Genomic DNA, 19,246 nt, shown 5'->3' on the forward strand with positions numbered 1-19,246 from the left:
AGGTTGCATTGTTGTGACTGTCGTCTTCATTAGTGCTCATTTATTAGTTTCTTGGATATAAGGGGCTGATGGGGATTTCTCTTCTCTTTTACTTAGTTCCAGCTGGCTTCCCTGACTTTTCCAGCACACCTGCATGAAATTTAACAGCCCCCCCTACTTACCTGTGCTCTCCAGGTGCCGTGCCCTTGCACAGTCTGTCTTCTCACTTTTCTTGCTCACACCTTAGCAAACCTCGGACTTGCTGCCATATTTCATTTAAGCACAAGGTGGGAGCTAACATATATCATCCCCTTAAACGAAGAACCGGTGCACAAGCACGCAGGCATCTGAAGGATTTGGCCAGAGGAGCTTTGCTGACGATGTGTGTTGTGAGCCTGGTGCTTGTGTAGAGATGTGTGTGTGTGTCTGTGCGTGTGTGTGCTCAGTCCAAAAAGCAGCACAGACTGTGAGCACTGAGCCCTGCACAGCCCAAACGATCAAGAATGCAACCTTGAGCAAAGCTGAAATCAATGAGTCCAGGAAGGAGGAGGACATGCTCGGATCCCATGCACCTTCAGGAAAAAAGGACGTTATAAGGCAGGCAAGGCCACATAAAAGAAACACTGCCTCCACTGCTTTCTGTTCTTCATAACCTACAGGACAGGTTTTGGTTAGCTGGTAGAATAAATGGGACTCGTGACAAAAATACCCCTGGTCTGAAAGCATGTGCTGTGACTATTTGAGTCTCCTTATTAAGCTACACTGCCACGCAGACATGACATCCTTAAGATGCTGTCTGTGCTCCAGCCAGTCCCCAGAAAGCAGAGATATCTGCTCCGTGACCATGAGAGGACTGGAAATTTCCTGGGCCCTTCCTCGTGTTAGCCCCACAAGGAGATGCAAGCGTGAAGAATGCCACAAACTTCATGTGAACGTGCTAAATATTTAACACAATTTGCCCCTGGACTCTCAGCACAGCCGCAGTGCTGCTGCAGCCCATTTGGGGCAGGCTGACCCGTTTGTGAGGTCCTGCTCCCTGCGTCTGAAGCCCTGTTGTGTCTCCGGTGTCTGACACCACGGCCCGAGATAGCTCAGGTCACTGGCTGGGTGCCACGGGGAGCTGTGCCTGGCGATGGAAACGCTCTGGGAGAAGGATGGCTTGTCGAGCGCAAAGCCACAGGGATGTTTTTCAACCCAGGGGTGGGCGTGTAGCACGTTTACCACCAGAAACAGCGTTATTAGTATAAAAGAAATGGTGGGAGTGCATGGAAAGTGTAGGACTGCCACCAGGCCGACCTGGCTGCAGTGGATGTGTACGTGCCGGGGCAGGGAGGCTGGCAGCCATACAATCTGCAGCCCGTCCTGTGACCAGGAATGTGTATGTGACACCACGGGGTGCGAACGGGGAGGGGGCTGGGAAAAAAGCCCCTGGACCCGTCCTCCTCCTGTGAAGCTATTCCTGGAAAGGAGGCAATTTCTGAGCTTACGCTGATACGGTTTATCTCCACTGAGGGGCTTCGTCCCACACATGAAGCAGAAATCCTACATTTCCTTGGGAATGTAGCATTTGGAAAGGGTGACTCCAGCACAGACACTCAGAAAATCTCCATCAACCCCTTTTTCCTAGGAAGCTTCCCCTGCCCCTAAAGCTGGGGCTGTGCAGGAGCTTTGCAGACTGGCTGTATACACGTACCTATATCTCTGCGTGATGCCAGGCCTGCAGCCGAGGGCACGCTCAGGACCCCGAGCAGCAAAGGTGCAGGTGCCTGGATTTCACTGCAAGCATCCCAACCTTATCTCCTGCCAGCGATAAGCTGGGCTTGTTCAGCCAGCATACAGCTTTGCACGGATTTTAGACCCGTGGTTACTGTTATCTGAACTTGCTGGTTCATCTTTACGGGGCCATAGGCACAAGACATCAGGCCCCAGCACAAGTTTTGGGATGGTCCCTAGCAGGCTGACAGAGTGGGCAAGGCAGACTGAGCAAAGGGTCAGGGCTCCCAAAGGCCCAGCAAACATTCCGGGCACCAAATAACCCGTAGCTAGGCACAACATGTGTGCAAATCCTCCCTCCTCCTCCACGCTGCCCTACATAAAAATATCTGGAGATGACTACGGTCCCGCTTGGACTGACAGAGGCAGCTGCCACAGCAGAGCTTTTAATCCCAAAGCAGAGCCTGTTGTCACTGGCAGGAAATCTTATTGTGTTGGACAGGCAATCCTAGACCTTAATTAAATAGGTTGCCCTTCCTGCGAAGCCAGACGGGCTAGACTGGAGTCAGAAGGAGCGAGTTGCTTAAGCCAGGGACCACCTGGCTGTAACTTCATCTATGTGACACCGTATGCTTTTGTGACCCGCTCGGAAAGGTTGAAACCCCAAGCAAGCTCCCAGAGGTAAAGTGAGGATTTATAAAGAGCAAGAAATCAGAGATGCTCTGTTCTGGGAAGGAATTCGTTCCTCCTCCTTTCAGAGACTGAAATTTTGTGGCCTTTGCCCTGACCAAAGACCCAGCGGATCACACTGGTTCAGGATTGATTTTTCAGGGAGCTGGCGGCTCCTGCTCTGCCTCCAATGCACGCAGCCCAGCGGGGAATGCTTTGAACCAGACCCTGCTGGTAGCTCCTCATTTGGAGCACCTCATTTTTCTTTCTCATGCTTGCCCTCACGCTGTCTCTGTGAGATAAACCACATTATCTCCACAGCAGAGAAGAGCAGCGGTGTCGACCCCATGCATTTCCCCTAGCCAGGACCCAGCTGCTCGCCTCTGCAGCATCCCAGAACAGTACAGAGACCCAAGCTTGGGTCTTAAGGTCACCCACTGCTTCTGCAAGCTTCCTCCCCAGGCTAAGCAACCCTATTGCTTCTTATCTCCTGCAGAGAGCTGCGCACGGTGCTGTGGCTGGGACCTGAGGCTGCTTGCGTGTGCAACCCCCCCGTAAGCAGCAGGGCGCAGCAACCGGCTCCCTGCTGCACACAGAAAAAAGGCAGAGCACACAGCTGGCCGGGGGCCATCCCCTCCACGTCCCCTCTGCTCAGCAGCGGCCACAGCCTCGAGTCAGGGAGCGCTTCTCGTGCAGAACGAGGATGCTCTTTTGGCACCCTGAAGTCCAGGAACCAGGTCGTGACCCCGTGGTGACACACGTGTACCCGCCCGCTGGCGGCCGTGTGCGTACACAAAACACCTCCTCCTCTTCCTCCATCTCCCCAATTCTTGCTGGGGCTCCTACGGAGCAAGGAGCAAACACACGACACCAGTGCGGGAATTTTTTATTTTCTGAGAAACGCATACTTCACTTCCCAGTGCAACACAGCCTCACATGCATAGCGGCAGCTGCCAGAAACCTACGGCTCACAGGGTGTACTACTCGTTATAGTTTTGCTAATGTGAGTTCAGCGAGTTGCCAAGCTGGCAGACCCCAGAGACTGACATGCTCTCACCCCCACGAAACAAGCTAACACCAGTGACGGCGCGGAAAGCTCTCCACCATAACCTGCTAACAGTCTCACCTGGGGGAGGAAAGGGATGTGGTGTCCCCACGTCCCACCCTGACATCCCTTTTGCACCACTTGAGTCATTCCTTCACCCTCCTGTTCACTGCACTCCTCAACACACCCCTTGTTCCTCCACATCCCTTCGTGTCCTGCCATGACATTCTCCTCTCAGATGAGACTGGGTTTTGGGGAGGGGGAAAGAAAAAGGGCATAGGGATAGGCAGAAGCTGACAGATAACCCCTTATATTATTTTTCCTAAGAAAACAGATTATTTCTCTTGTATACGTGAAGCCAGGAAAGGACAATGGTTTATCATGGACATCACTCTGAGTGCCTCTGCTCTGCCTGTGGTGACTCTCGGCCTCTTGTCAAAGCGTTCCCACACGTCTTGGATGGTCGATCGTGAGATGTCCAAAACAGTGCTGGGGAAGCTTCTCTAAGATGCACGGCCAGGCCTCCGTCGTGGTGTCCCTCTGTGCGGATACGCTAACCCTGGAAACCGAACTCCTTGTACTTGCTGGCCATGTCATTTCGGAACAGCTCCAGGGCCTTCTTCATCGCAGCCTGGGAATCAGCCCCAAAGTCTGCAGAGTGCTTTTCAGCAATGACCTTGATAATGACTTCAGAAATGAACTGTGAGGAAGGAGAGAGAGAGAGAAAAAGAAAAAAAAAAAAAAGAAAAAAACAGAAGGGACACTCAGGGTTTATTTTCAGAAAATCCAGACTAAGAAATAGGTTGCAGAGCCTGGAAATATCTCCGAGCTAATTCAGTAGCCCTTCCCGCAGTCTCTGGAGAGACACTGTGGTCTAGCATGCAAGGAGCCTGGGCTGGGCAGAAGAACTGGGCTCTGTTCCTAGCTCGGACACTGATCTGCTTTGTAACCTTGAGTACACCATGGCCCTTCCCACTCTTTGCCTGCCTTGTCCATTGAGGCCCAGATTCATGCCTGTGTTTGTGCAACACTTAGTTCTGTGGGGCTTGGTCTCCAGTGGATTCTCCAGGGCTTACTCTAAAATTGTACATCCCTCGTGTCCAGCCGCTGGCAGTTCTTATGTCGTGTAGTTTCCCAGGCATGCAGGGGCTGGTTTATTATTGTCAAGAACGTCTCAGACTGCATATGGCATTTGGAATGGGAAATCTAAACTTGGAGATTCACATACCATGAGCTGAGCCCTTTCTGTGCCTCTTCTTGTCTGTACACAGAGGCCTTGGACTTGAGAGTTAACTGAAGCCCAACTAGACATCACTAACTAAAAGCGCAGGACACAGCTGTCCCGCACACATTCATTACACATCAGACACCAAGATTCCCTGCCCTTTTCCATACCTCCAGATATTTGACTGGGATTTTGTGCTTTGTGGCATGGGTTTGAGCCAGGGGCTTCAACTCTGCTTCATGATTACCCTTCTGCTTCAGGATTTTGCCCAGCTGGGTGAGGACGGTAACTCCGTGCTTCTTCAGATCTTCGGAGCCCTTCATCTGATCAGGGGTCTTCAGGCCTTTGAACTTTTCAAAGCGATCCAAGGTCTCAGGGTGGTCCTGAAAGAGCCTGTGGACAGAAGCAGGGGGACTTGTGAGACTTGACAGAGCTGTCATCCAGAACAGAGCTGAGGTCCAGCCACTCCAGGTGTATATGGACAGGAAAATGTATGAGAAACTGCTTCCCTCCACAGAGAAAGCTCTTGGCTAGTCCCTGCTGGAAGCGGCTGCTTTCACCTTGCAATTATGATGCCAGGTGAAAGCATGCCAGGTGAATTAAGACCCTTTCCAAATTGTCACCATTCACAGTCGCTCCATTTAGCGTGTATGGAAAGCCAGGAAAGCAGCTGACCCTATTCTAAATCTGTGTAGGTTGTTCTTCCTCTGGTGGGTTGCTCCACAGCCAGATGACACTCCATGTGCAGAAGCTTCTTTTACCACCTCTTTTGTCCAGGCTGATTTTTATCATTAGCAAATGATAAAATGCCTCTTGTCTTTGGAGGGCAGAAGCTGCTGATGTACCTCCCTTTGAATATTGTGTCTACTTTAATCCCATCCTTTAACACATGTCCTAAGGTGATCAACCCATCTCTTTTCCATTCCTTCTGGCTGAGACAGAGACACTACCCTAACCAAGTCCAATTGGTATCCAAAAAATATCCTTTTTAAAATTTTATTTTATTTTATTTTATTTTATTTTATTTTATTTTATTTTATTTTATTTTATTTTATTTTATTTTATTTTATTTTATTTTATTTTATTTTATTTTATTTTATTTTATTTTATTTTTAATGCTGTCCTAACCCTTTGCACCAGTCCCTGGGCTACGCCGACTGTCCTAGGACAGACACAAGAGCCAAGGCTGGTCGTGGCACTGAGAGCTGTGTTCTTGCATTCACCTGAAGGCAAAACAAAACCAAACAAAAACACCTGTCTACCCTGGCTCACTCTCTCACTGAGGAGCTAGCCTGTATTTCCCCCAGCCTGTCTCCCTGTGAGGTTCTGTAGACCCCAGGCTCTCGCCAGGACCCTCTTCCGAGCCCATCTCTGCAATGACCAGGAAAGAGGCCCCAGCCTCATGTCCCTCACCTTCAGGCTCAGGTGTGCTTGAACATCAGCTCAGTGGGAGACCTTACAGTGCCCCCACCCTGTGAACACAGACAGAGGGTTTGAGTTTCTGCCCTTTTCCCTCATGCCCCAGCTCAGCCTGGTGCTGGCAGTGTGGCTGCTCCACCTGGAAGCACGGCACCCCTGAGAGTCCTCGGGAGCAAGTGGGTAAGAAGAGCACGGGGCATCAGGCACTCGGCGGTGCCCTGCCACTCCGTGCTATACATAGGCGCGCTGATCCCAAAATGGAAATGAAATCAGGAAGGCAGACGGGTGGCTAAGAGCCAGGCTAGTGCTGTCCCCCATTTCCTCCCTGCTGCATTTCCTGGAGACAGGATGCTGACACCACTGGCAACCAAACTGGTAGGAAATTTCATTCTTTTCCCTGCCAGAGTCCTAGAGTCAGGGTGAAAGGGGGACGCTGGCTGTCCTGGTTATTAGGAGCTGTCTAATAATTAGGTGTTGAGAGACACCAGCTCCCCTGCATAAGTTTATTTTCAGGTATTTTGCGCTCTGATGGACATAACCCAAGCAGCTGAAGCAGCAGAAGGGCAGTGGCTCGCATCCATGAGGTGGCTCACTCAGGTTGGACCCTTGGCCCAGGGCTTGCAGCCACCAAACCAGCCTCCTTTTGCAGGACAGTGGTTACTCACTTGCTCTGCCCTTGGGAAGGTGCTGGTCCTGTGATTTCCTAGGGATTGATCCCCTCTGGAACTAAACATGCCTTCTGTTAAGTGGCCATTTGGGTGAAGGCCAGGCTCTCTGACATCTCATGTAAGCATAGGTTAGGCTACATTAACAAATACCTCAGCCACATGGAAAACAGAAGCTGTCCTGCAGCAAAAAGCTTCTATAAATGAGTGATCGGTCTTTGCCAACATTTCCCTCCAAACATTTCCAAAGGACTTCTGTACTCTACCAAGTGCTGAGCATGATGCACGCCTTCTCTCTCTCTCTCTTTTTTTTTTTTTTTTTCCCTGTATCTTTCTATGACAAGGGTTGTCTCTCACCCAGGGAGATGAGGTTGCCCTATGCAATGGGATGGAGTTATTTCCAAAAACCTCCCTCCATCGTGTCTGGCTAGGGCTGAATCATGCCAAAGGCAAGATACTCCTGAGACCTTTGAATATTCTTCCGAGGAATATTTTGTTTGTTTGTTTCCTTTGGAAAACATCCACTTGGATCGGTATTTTCCTAAACATATTCCAGGATATGTCATCTACCTAAGAAGCCTTTAACAAGGCAAAAGCAGACACATTTCTAAACTGAGAGATGCCTGCTGGGCTTCCCCTGTCTCTCCCCTCCTTCAGAAACCCCTTGAAGGAGCAAGAAATGACCTGCATGTGTGCTGATGAGCACCGAGTCACACGGGAGGGGGGTATCACCTTTAATGCCATGGTTTGGCATTTAATGCCAATGCTTGGCCTTCAGTACCTGGAGGAAAAGCAGCATTACCTGTGCAGTTTGGGAACTGCTTTTGTTGTCTCGTGGCACTTTCAGAGCCACCTCTCAGAGGTGGTCAGGTGGGGAGGGCTCAGCCTTCTGCTGCCCACCACCCCAGTATACCTGCTCTGGATCACATCAGCCGAACGGGTCAGAATAAATAAAACACCCCTCTGGTTTGGCTCACCTTTGGAAAAGCTTTGAATAGACTGTGGATTTGACCATCGGTGTGGTGTCCTCCCTTTAGCTGTGCTTGAGATGGGAAACCCCCCCGTGTGAGAGCCACATCCCCACTGCTGTCCATAGCGTCCATACCCTCCTAGCATACGGTGCTGAGCACAAGCTGAGGGGACATCTGGAGAGGGTCTCCTTGACATCTCCATCCCTTCTGGTCTTTAGGGACAGGGTAGGATACGATGCTGTTTCCCCCTCCACAGCCCTGAGACCCCTTCTAGGCTGCATTTCTGTGATTTGCTTCTGTTTCCCAGGGTGTTCCTCTCTCGGGGGGCAGGAGTGCAAGGACAGTGTAGGGACGGGGGTCCTCTCATATGGGGACCTCACGAGCATGCCTTCTCTGACCTTGGAAGAACAGGGAAGGATGTGCCTCATTTGACACCCAGACCCCAAATTCATCAGCAGGGAATGGACAAGTTTTACTGCCTGGATTTCTGGGGGGTCTGGCCAAAAAGCAGGATGGGGTGACATCAGGGTGGAGAGAGGGAAACACCCAGGTAATTTATAGTCAATTTTACTGAAATCAGAGATTTCAAGAGAACTGCCAGAGCTGATTTTCTTCCCCTCTCCATCCCTTCCTCCCCACACCCTTGCTGCAGAGCACCCGAAGGCCCAGGGCACACAGTTTGCTCCAGCATTTCTCACATCAGTGCCTGGGCAGTGAGCATCCAAGGCAGAGCTTCGCCTGCGGGTCAGGTAGAGGGAGCAACAAAGTGCCTCCATCCTTCGAAAGCAGCGCAGGCCTCCTCCTTCCCTCACAGGTAGAAAGACAAAATCTCAGCCCCTTCACACAGTGAGCCATAATTTTTTTTAGCCAGAAACCATAGCCGTGGAACGCCACCACCCTACATGACGAGAAATCAGCCTGCTGAAACGCACAGTGCTGAACACGAGTCCCCGTACGCAGCGTTCCTCAGTCTCTCAGCTTTGCTCTTAGGACCAACGCTTCTTGCCTACCTCATCAAAACTGCATGCCCGTGGCCGGCGAGGTCGGCCTCCACTTTCCCCCAGATGGTGAGGACCTGCTGCCATTCCTGGTCGCTGAGCCCCATGGTTCACCGGAGGCAGGGGAAGATGGGGGCGGACGGGTCCCGAGCGCTGCCTGCAGTGGTTGCCTTTCCCCAAAAGGGTGGCTGGAGAGCTCACCCGCGGGATTTATAGTCCCTCCTCACAGACCTACACCTGTTAATCGTCAGCTGGACATCTTGCTCTCTTTCAGGCTTGTCTAACCTAATCAGCCTCTCTCTTTTTTTTTTTTCTAGGAAGCTATTTCGGGTCGGGTGCTATTGTGGGTGCCACTGATGGCATCATTTCTGCTTTTCGTATTGGACTGGCACACGGCCCGCTCTCGACAGAAAGGGCACTGCCCAAACGCACTGCCAGGAGCCTGTCCCGGCTTCCCAAGGACCCAGCAACGGTGTCAAGCTGTGCAGCAGGAGATTCCTGAAGAGCACTGTCATCCGCAGGGCCAGCCCGCCTCCCACGCCCCTGCCTGCCAAAGGCAGGGAGAAGCAAGGCCGGGATGGCTGCTGGCATTGCTCCTCCCCTCCAGAGGCCTCTCCTTTCCCCTGCAGGGGTTGAGGTCTCTCATGCCAAGTGTCAGCATCAGGAGGAAAAGCCACCACGAGCCACCGTGGATATGATTTTGGACACCTCCCAGGCTATCTCCTCAGCCTCCCTCAGGACCGATAGCAGGCATGCCAGCGGGATGATTAATCCCTTCCAAGGGCTGAGTGCAGGCAGAGCAGGGCCCGATAACGAAGCCCAGCCAGCACCCTGCGGCCTTTCCGAAGGGTAGGAAGGGTGGCCAGAGGCAGGTGGAGGTGTCGGCTGGTCACCAAGCCTAAAGGCAGGAGAATTTCTCCCGTTGTGCTTAGCAAGCACCTGTCAGCCAAGCCAACCTGCGGTCCCCTGCCTCTCTCCTCTATGCACCACTTTGCCTCACACCCCAAAACCCGCCTCCTAAACGCTTCCAGGCCAAGATTTCATCCTGATTTCCCCATGCAATCACCGGGGCACTATCAGTTGCCCAAACTAGGCTAAAGTGATGGAGGAGCGCTTGGGAGCCCTCCAGCAGAGATCACATCCCCGCAGCCTCGCTCCTCGAGTCCTTATCACACCAGACAAGCATTTGCGCCGCCCCACGCTCGGCCTTGGGTAGGATCCTGAATGCTGACCTTACAGGCTTACATGCACTTCAGACATGAGAGAAATGTGTGCTCCTGGTACATGAGAGGCAGCTACTTATGCACCAAGCTCCGTTGTATTCCTCATGCTGAATCTGCTTGGTCACCACAATAACCTCATTCGAGTTTGGTTGCCCCATGGCCGTGAAGCCAACAGTCTCTGTACAGACATTAAATGGATAGAGGCCTTCAAAAGGGCAGCCATAGTGGTTTTTCTACAAGTGAAACGGCAATGAAATGAAATCATAAGCTCTTCCCCGTGGAGCATAAATAAATTTGGCCTGCAGAATGACTGCAAGCCCTACAGCACACCACGGCCATGCGGATGCATGCCTCGGCCCTCTGGTCATCCCCTCAGGCAAGGCCTATGGCTGGCACCACCATCTGGGCAAACACCAAGTGCCGAGGGCTGACCTGTCGGCCGTCACCTTCACGTGGGCGATCGGGTGGCCTTTTCATATGGCCACACCACACCTGCGCGCCCGTGGTGGTCCATAAAGCGCTCTTGTTAAACGAGCATTAAATCATTAATATTTTGGGGCGCAGTGAAGCGAAGCACCAGCAGCCAACGTGCCACCATCGCCAAGGGTCTCGCAAGGCTCTGGCCGTGCGGTGAGGTCCCAAAAGGGGATGATGGCGATGATCAGGGCCAGACCCCAAAACCCCCCCGGTGCTGCTGCTGGGGGAGCCCTGGTCGAGCTGCAGCAGCCTGGAGCTGTCGGCCAGGGCTTGCTACCATCTAGTGGCCACGGGCGACAGAGCCATGCAGAGGGGAGGCCACATCCCTGTCCCCATGCAGGATCCGCAGGCTGGAGGGGGGCTGTGGCCTTTCTTAGGGGCTGCAGGGGCTGGTGTCTATCCAAAAGGTGCTTAGGAAAGGATCCCCGCTCCCTAAAGGGCAGGGGAAGAGTCTCTTCTGGCAAAACAGCTCCTTCCTTGACGGACAGCAAACCTTGCCATAGGTATCAGTGCATTTAGACCCTGCAGCATCCCTGCAAAGGGGAAAGCTGCTTGTTTCCCCACTTGTGAGCAATCAGAGAGGTTCAGCCCCTGGGATAGCCAGGGGAAGAACGAGGTCTGGCTGCAGGGCACGGCGCTAGGAGCAGCAGCCGGTGCCGGTTCCTAACACGGGGCACAGGCAGGGCTGGAGTGCCCCGGTGGGAATTGCATGCCGGCAGCAGGGATGCACCAGTTCCCTTTTTTTTTTTTTGGCCAAATTCAGTTTTTCTTAGAGTATCGCTGTTGCAGAGAGAGAGAAAGCCAGCCACGGGCTGTAAAACGAGTGCCAGAGAGCCCAGCAGTGCCCCACGCTGCCTTGGCAGGTTAATGTAGCAATGCTGCAATAATTTCCAGCTCTGTCTTCTCTGCAGCCAGGGCTGCTGCAAAGAGGGAAATGCGTGCCTGAGAGACAGGCACTGGTAGGAATCACAGTGACGGTTATTTTCATTTTAAATACGCTTATGAAATGCACTTTCCAGCAGGAGGGAGCGAAGGATGCTCCAAAACCATTCAATTTTAACGCCCCAAACCATCTGTGTTTGCACAGCAAAGCAACTCAGAGAGGTGAACAAGGGTTTTTGTAACAACCAACCCCCCCCCCCCTCCTTTTTTTTTTTTTCCTTTTCAATGAACCTTTTTCCCCATGCTGCAATTAAAAATAAAAACCCCACCTGGGAGCAGGGGACGGCTCGGGGTGACGGCTGCAGCCCCGGCTGTGTCGTGCCCCCGTGCTGCCTGGTGCCAGCCTGGCACGTGCTGCTCTGCCAGGGGAGCAGCCAGGGGGGAGGCCGGCACGCCGAAGAAGCCGGGCGCCTTATGCAACTCCCAATTACATAATTGGGTATTGCATAATGCTGGGGGAAAGGCCTCCTGCAGCCCAGCTTCGGTTTCTATGGCATTCTGCTGATCCATGGCTTCTTCGAGGACCGTGCGTCTGCGCTTTGCTTTCGGAGCCTGCGGCGCAGGCTGTGCAGACAGACGGACGGACAGACAGGTGGCACACTGCACTCCCGGCAGCACTAGCCAGGGAGAGAAGGGCAATAGCAAATCCTATAGCCATAGCGAGGCAAGAGCATTGTTTGCTTTATTTTCAGGCTCAGAAGGCTGTCAGGGAAGGGTGCTGCATGCATTGCATGTCCTCTGCCTCTTGCAGGAGACCTGGTGGGGGCTGACTTGTGCTGGCAGCAGCCAAATCCCTTCCAGGCTCTCTCCTCTCTCCATCTCACCCTTAAGCTCTATTCTTAGCAGTGCCTCCAGGCAGGGCTCCCGCACGCTGATGGATTTCAGCAGCTGGGAGGTGACCCCAGCGCCTGCTTGCAAGGAAGAGGAATGATTAGGAGGAGATGGCAGCACCGGGGCAAGGTCTGGGCTGCGGGTTTGCAGAGCTGTGCTGTGTGTGGAGCATCTCAGTATGGGGTCAGGCCCTGTACAAGCCAGAGGGAACTTTACCCTCACTTCAGTATGCACAGGATCTGACCTCTGGTGACTGTCAGACACAACTCAGTCATTTTCTGCCCTCGGAGGGAGCGCAGGATGGGACAGAGCCATGACACGACTGAACCACAGCTCCCAGACCCTCAACTAGGCGGTGCCTGGATGGACCATTGAGCTGGGCTAAGCGGGGTGCTCATTGCAGGCTGGCACTTGGATCTGGTGGGAGAGAGAGCAGGAAAGCAGCAGGGCAGTCCAGGACCAGAATATTTGGGCTGCAAAGTAGGAGCCAACAGGGGAAGCGACCTCTGCTCCTGTGGAGCTGCAAGGATCTCTTTTGGGGCTGGGATACCAGAGCCCAAAAGGGCTGAGGATGTCTGTGGGAAAACGCAGGTGCCATTAAAGGAAGGAGGAGGAGGGTTAGAAGGCAACAAGCAGCTTGTAAAGCATTGCCCATCCCAGGAGCAAAGGGAAGAAATGTTTGTTTGTTTTTTTTTTTAGGTAAGAGCATGGGTTATACCAGCAGGAGCCTGGAGACCTCTAGGAATCAGGTGGATTAAAACTCATAACACCATCGTGGCACCCAGGGATTTCTGTACTATGTACTATGTACAGACATAATAAAGCAAGAGGGGAATTCCTTGCTCTTATCTGCCAACACTCAGCACCATCCTGGCAGCTGCAGCCTGCTGAGGGACAGCTGGAAAAGGCAAGGGCCAGAGAACATGTGCGAGGGCACCTTGGGGGGTGCCTCACCTTGCACGAGGGCTCAGGCACCTGCAAATGAGCGAAATGGTGAAAAATGCCAACGCCAGAGCTGCCTCTTGAGGTAGGGGAACTAACCAGGACACAGCATAGGTTGTAGGAGGAATCAGACCCACGTCTTCATTCCCCTTGCCTCTAATCCCCTGAGCACGGGGCTTCTGCAAGATGAGAGGCCACGGGGAAGCCCAGATGCACGTTTTCGTGCTGATGCTTGCACTTGCCTTTTAATGAGCCCTTGCTTCCAGCTGCCCTTGGCCACTTCCAGAATTGATGCCCCATTCTGCATTGTCATTCCCACATGAGGAGAGCGACCACAAGATCTTTGTCCCTTCTTGGGAAGAGCACCGATGTAAGCAGTCCCTAATCCAGCAGTGCTTTCTGCGATCCAGTACTCTTAAAGGAGGAACCGATCCCTCTGCAGAAAATCCTGGGCAAAAAAAAAATGAATGTTTTCTTCAAGCAGATCAACACCGGGTGGCAGTGAACACCCTGAGCACTGCGCTGGTGGCCTGGCTGCAGGAGCAGGGCATTTACCTCTGGATTTGGGATGGGATTTGTTCTGCATCTTCTCCCTGTTGTTGTCATTCTCGCAGTTTCACCTCATCTTCATTTCCTGCAGATATTTTGAGACAGCTCAGCTCTTTGGGGTCACTGATGGGTGTCCCAGGCTTTTGGAAAACCCACCTGTAAGCATCTTACACACGCAGGATCTCTGGACAGCTAAAAGCTCATCTCGCCTCTTCCCCCCAACAGCATCCAGAGGCAGAGGCAGAGCATAGGAACAGCCCTACTCCATCGCAGCAACCTGAGACTAAGGGACTTCCCAAGGCCGTATTTGCATCCCAGTGTTCAACAGCCTTAGGCAGAATTCTCCATGGGTTTATAATTTTTTAATCCTCTTATACGAGCGCCCCCAAAATGTATTTCAGACGTGGTCGCAGCCCTACTGGGAGAAGGTGTTAAAAACCACCAGAGACTTGGTGACTCTGCAACAGGTTAGCCAACGCGTAAACCCCCAAATTCACTAATTGCTTTCCAACCCTTCACAAACAGTTTCAAGGCATGCCCATTTCAAAAGGAATAATGAAAATGGAAAGAGAAAAAAAGGAAAGAAAAAAGAGAAGAAAAAGAAAAGGAAAAAGGAAGAGGAAGAGGAAGAGGAAAAGGAAGAGGAAGAGGAAAAGGAAGAGGAAGAGGAAGAGGAAAAGGAAGAGGAAGAGGAAAAGGAGAAGGAGAAGGAAAAGGAGAAGGAGAAGGAAAAGGAAAAGGAGAAGGAGAAGGAAAAGGAAAAGGAAAAGGAAAAGGAAAAGGAAAAGGAAAAGGAAAAGGAAAAGGAAAAGGAAAAGGAAAAGGAAAAGGAAAAGGAAAAGGAAAAGGAAAAGGAAAAGGAAAAGGAAAAGGTGAATTCCCCATGCACCAGGCTTTCATCATTCTCCTTCATCCACATGCCCTGGTGGTGGTGACTCAGTGATCAGATCCAGCTGGTCTGCAGCAGGATCTGCCTGGAGATTGCTCATCGAAGCCTGGGTCCTTTTCGTTCCTTCTCCGTTGGGTGCAGCAGAGGTCTCCCCAGACGTGGCACCTCTCTACTCCAAGGCAACCCATGCTCCTCTGGGTTTGGCACTGGCATCTTCCAGGGCTTTCTGGTGAATCCAGGAGTTCTGGAGAGCCTGCCATGAAGCCATCGGGGGCTGCGGGCTGCTCACCATGCAGGGGAATGTCCACAAGAGGGAGAGTTGGTGCCAGCCTCGGCCCTGATACCACGGAATCGGCCCTTGGCCTCCTGAGCATGGCAGAGCCATACCTCGTGCTTCGTTTCCCCCAGCAGAAGTACGTCCTTCCCCTGACAATTTTTTTTATCGTGTTCCCCTGTGGTCCATAAGCAATTCAGAGGGCAGCATCACCTTTATCCAAAAGGAGCCCAAGCAGCAAGTGATCCCTTTCTGGAGCTGCTCCTATCTTCTCTTCATCCAATTTTTTCCCAAAGCTATCCTAGTCAAACATCCATGGTTAGGAATATTTTGTGGTCTCAGCCTCAGATCAAGTAGAATGGGTCATTTTCAATAATTAAAAAATGTTGTGCTCTGAGGCAGAGCTCCCCTGGCACCAAACTGAGGTCCACGTGGAAGCTTGCACTCATAGAGGCTCCCAAAACCAAATCCCCAAACTTCAGCGCATTTTCCCCAGCAGCTCAGCTGCCCGCCATGCCCTTTGAAGTAATATTTTAGACTATAATTTAAATCCTAATCCTCCTTTCTTACCTTTAGTGTCTCTCCCACTATCCACTCAGCCACGACTTCCCGTCCTGTCGGTTTGTGACCACCCCTGCTCCATCTCTCCCCGCACACCACCAAGTGCCCAGTTTCACCAGTTGCCATCCCAGAGCCCCTCCCACCCAGCTGGGGGCAAAGGGACCCCCCCCGTTGTGCCACCAGGATGCTGCCTGCTGGCTCGCTGCCTGCCCACACCTCTCATTTAGGGAGCAAAGGGTCGGGGGAGTTTTGGCTTTCCAGGAGCCAAAAAGAAATACTTTCAGGCTGAATGAGATTGACACCAATGTTTTATTTCTCTCTCTCTCTATTTTTTTTCCACCTATGAACTCGCAAACAAACCAGAAGCCGCGGTTTTTGCCATGTCTGCTCAGGAGTGAAATTACAACAACAGCAAATGCTTTTCAAGTGCCTCAGTGAAGTATGAAACTTGCTCCTTCCTTTCTATCTTTGCCCACACGTGCATGTACCAGCCTCCCTCCGTCCCCGCCAGAGCGTGACTTTGGGCACCCTGGTGGCAGAAAAGCATTAACCCACATTTGCCCCAGACCTCCAGCATTTTCCACAGCTGTGAGGACCAGGGCTGTGCTAAAGGATGCTTGGGCAGTGTCCCAATTGTACCCATGTCAGGGGGACCTGGATGGGGATGGATGGCTCCACGTGGCCAGACACCACACGGGGTCTGCGGGACGGGGAGGACACAGCGCTGAGCAGCCCGGCCATGGAGGGCTGAAGCCTTTTCCCTCACCCCCGTGCACACAGCTGCAATATCCCAGCACATCCTGGCTTAGAAACGGATGGAGATGGTTGTCACAGCGAGGGAAGAAAAGAAGAGAGGGCATTTTGTGAAGGCCAGCTACCCTCACCAGCTCCGCAGACACGGATTGCTCAGCACCCGTGTAGTCCCATCATGCTTAGGCAGCCAAACACTTCCTTCTTGTTCATAAATGAGAAACAAATAAATAAATAAACGACATTTTGAAACGAAACAATCTAATTACGGAATAAATATTTAGCTTGAGATGAGCAGACAGACATTCAAAGCCACTTTCTGACATGACAGATGATCCGCGCGGAGCCGCGCCGCGGGCACTGCACGCTGCTCAAACCTGATTTACAAATACACGGCGTAGCAGCAAAAAATAGACACGACCCGCAAACATCGCCTCTCAGACAAACATCTCCTTTAAAACACCGTCGGGGATTTGGGTGGCAGCCGGACCTGGGAACAGCGTCCCCAACTCCGTGATGGACCTGTGCGAATGGCACCGCAACAGCACCCGCTGGTGGGGCTGGGGAATTCGGTAACTGAGCATCAAATGACCCCCACGTTTTGATATCAGAAACAGGTAAAACCACAGCGATGGCAGGGAAAATGTGAATGTGAATGGCTCCTCGCAGAAGCCATGTGGGATACCACAGCTCCAGGCACCTTACCGTGATCTGGAGAGGTGAGGGCTGGTAACACCAAGCTCTGGGACCTCTCCAAGACGTTTGCAGGAACACTGTTTAAAGAAGAGACCATTCAAACACCACCAAAATCTGCCTTTCTGCCGCTCCTACCTCGGATCGCCAGCTCTTCCCAAGCCCCATCGTTCTCATGGGTCATTCCTTTTGGGAACACTCACGGTGTGCACTTTCTCCGTCTTGGAAGTGAAATAACCTTTAAAAGCAGGTCTGGAGTGAAGTCGGGGCCAGAACGAAGCTGATGGAAACACCGCTGATGGCTCTGGGCATGACAGGACTGTGTCCCGTGGGGACAGCCTGGCTGCTGGAGGGTGCAGGTGGAGGTTTGGCAAGGACAACTCCCCCCCTGCAGCCCCGAGCAGTCAGGGCAACGAAGCAGAGCTGGGAAATAGGGAAATGGCCGTGGGCAGCGCACAGGAGAGGAGATTCACCCCTCACCTCTGCTGTCCCCACGGCAAATGTCCTTGTGTTTCGGGCAGGGATGCTCAGAGCGGGGTAATTGAGAACTACAGGACCCCAGGGGAGCTGTGCAGGCACGGCTGCGGGGAGGCAAGGGGGTGGCTGCACGTGGGCACTTTGGGGCCTCTCGGGATCCCTGCTAAAAGCAGAAGGGCACACGGAGCCACACGAATCCACAGGGCTTGCAAGCAGGACACGGAGGCACACACATACACCCTACTGACAGCAAAGAAGGGTCTCCGTGTGCCAAGGGGAGATTCACCACTGCTGGGAGAAACCCTCCCTGCTCCCCGCTGCAGGGAAATGTCCCCAAGACCCTCACCCCTGCATTGCCCAGTTTGGCCCTCAGGACACCTCCAGGCTCCTCTCCCCAGCACCACTCACACCATGGCACGAACAGCACGGTGCCTCCCACCTCCTGAGGGAATAGGGTTGGGATCGGGCCAGGTTTTCCCTTTCCTCCGGTGCACCGAGGGGGAAAAGCAAAGCCCTGGTGCTTGCACTGTTCGGAGAGGTTCCCCAGCCTGCGGGGCGGGGAGGACGGGGGCACCCTTGGTAAATAACGGAGGAGGGCAGTGTTCGGCGGCATGAGGGCTCCGGCTGGGCACGAAGGCTATTTTAGCAGCGATGGAAACACGCAGGGGCTGCTGCTGCTGCTGCTGCAGGGCTCCGTGAAATCAGTGATTTCTGAGCCGAGTTCAGCTGGAGAGCGCCGCTGCTATAAAAAGCAAAGTGACTTTGCGCTTTGACGCTTCCTCCCGACACACACACACACACACACACACACACACACACAAAGTGATTTGTGATTCAAAAGCTGAGGAATTTATCATCAAAAAGAGCCGGGGCAGAGCTGGGTGTTTACACATGGAAGAACAAGACAGGCACCGAGAGCAGATGTATTTATATCCATCCATTAATAAAGAGAAGGAAAAAAAAAAAAAGCAAAAAAAAAAAAAAAGCCAAGTCAACCATACCTTTGTGCTAAAGTTAGAGCACGGCACTCGGCATGTCCTTAAAAAGGCAAGAAAAGTTTCCGCAAAGTGGGACAGCTGCTCCGGGTGCCCGCAGGCTGCAGCGAGGGAGCCGAGCGCCGAGGGGCTGCGAGGAGCCAGGCGAGGGCTCGCTGGGTGCAGCACGCCAAGGCCAGGCTGGGTTTGTGGGGCTGCCTCCACCGGGCAGCAGAAAAAGGACCGGCAGCACCCCGGGGTTGGGGCTGGAGGCTCCCTGCGAGCCCAGGGTGAAGGCCTGGAGCTGGAGCCAGGCCCGTGGGTGGTGCAGCCGCAGTGAAGGTCGAGGCTGGGCAGCCTGAGGCAGCAGAGCTCGCGGGGCTGGATGACATTTAGGAATTCCTCAGCAATAACTCACTGCAGCCAAGTCCCTCCGTCCGCCCGCGGCGCGTAGGGCTGGAGTTTTTCTCGCCTCGAGGCCCGAACGCCAGGGTGTGTTACAGCCCTAGGAAAAGCCAGATCTCTGCGCCTTGTAAGGTGCTTCCAGAGAGCAGTGAGTGATCCTTCTTTTGGGGGAATAAACAGATAGGTAGCTCTTTTTATAAGGTCAGAAAGGAAGCGTGCAGGCAACGCTCCCTCCCACAGCAGCTGCTGAGGTCTTCCCATCAGAGGGATGCTCAGGCTCCCAATCCCATGGCACTGCAGGCAACAGGAGGCCAGCAGCAAACCCCTGAGCACAGGCTGGTTCTGCTGCTGGTCAGGGCTTCTCCCTGCATTAGGATTTGGGGTTTAAATCTTTTCACTGAGCAGTTTTGGGACCGCCGGGACCGCGGTACCTCCAGCCTTTGCAGACGCTGCCCACGCACGGCGAAACGCGCGCTGCGGCTGGGGCTCAGCCACAACCGCCTCGTGAATCATCCATTATTTATTGTTATTTACACTTGCAGAAGGGAAACGCTTTAAGCCGGCAGCACTCCTTT

General features: G+C 52.9%; 1 protein-coding gene across 1 annotated transcript; it reads right to left on the bottom strand.

The window, feature by feature from the left end:
* Positions 1-3,230: 3,230 nt before the first annotated feature.
* Positions 3,231-8,880, bottom strand: MB (myoglobin). The gene is made up of 3 exons (XM_068665072.1): positions 8,697-8,880; positions 4,802-5,024; positions 3,231-4,106 (listed from the first exon to the last, which is right to left on the bottom strand). The coding sequence occupies exons 1-3, from the start codon at positions 8,789-8,791 to the stop codon at positions 3,960-3,962; spliced, it is 465 nt and encodes a 154-aa protein (XP_068521173.1). The 5' UTR covers positions 8,792-8,880; the 3' UTR covers positions 3,231-3,959.
* Between the last annotated feature and the right edge of the window lie 10,366 nt (positions 8,881-19,246).

This window comes from Anas acuta, chromosome 1 (genome assembly GCF_963932015.1).
Source record: "Anas acuta chromosome 1, bAnaAcu1.1, whole genome shotgun sequence".
NCBI lineage: Eukaryota > Metazoa > Chordata > Aves > Anseriformes > Anatidae > Anas > Anas acuta.

Excerpts from the sequence above, each read along its gene's own strand:
- MB (XM_068665072.1), bottom strand. The coding sequence starts at position 8,791 with ATGGGGCTCAGCGACCAGGAATGGCAGCAGGTCCTCACCATCTGGGGG. Across the intron at positions 5,025-8,696 it reads GGGCATGCAGTTTTGATGAG|GCTCTTTCAGGACCACCCTG; the intron begins GTAGGCAAGAAG and ends TTCTGTCCACAG. Across the intron at positions 4,107-4,801 it reads TCCCAGTCAAATATCTGGAG|TTCATTTCTGAAGTCATTAT; the intron begins GTATGGAAAAGG and ends CCTTCCTCACAG.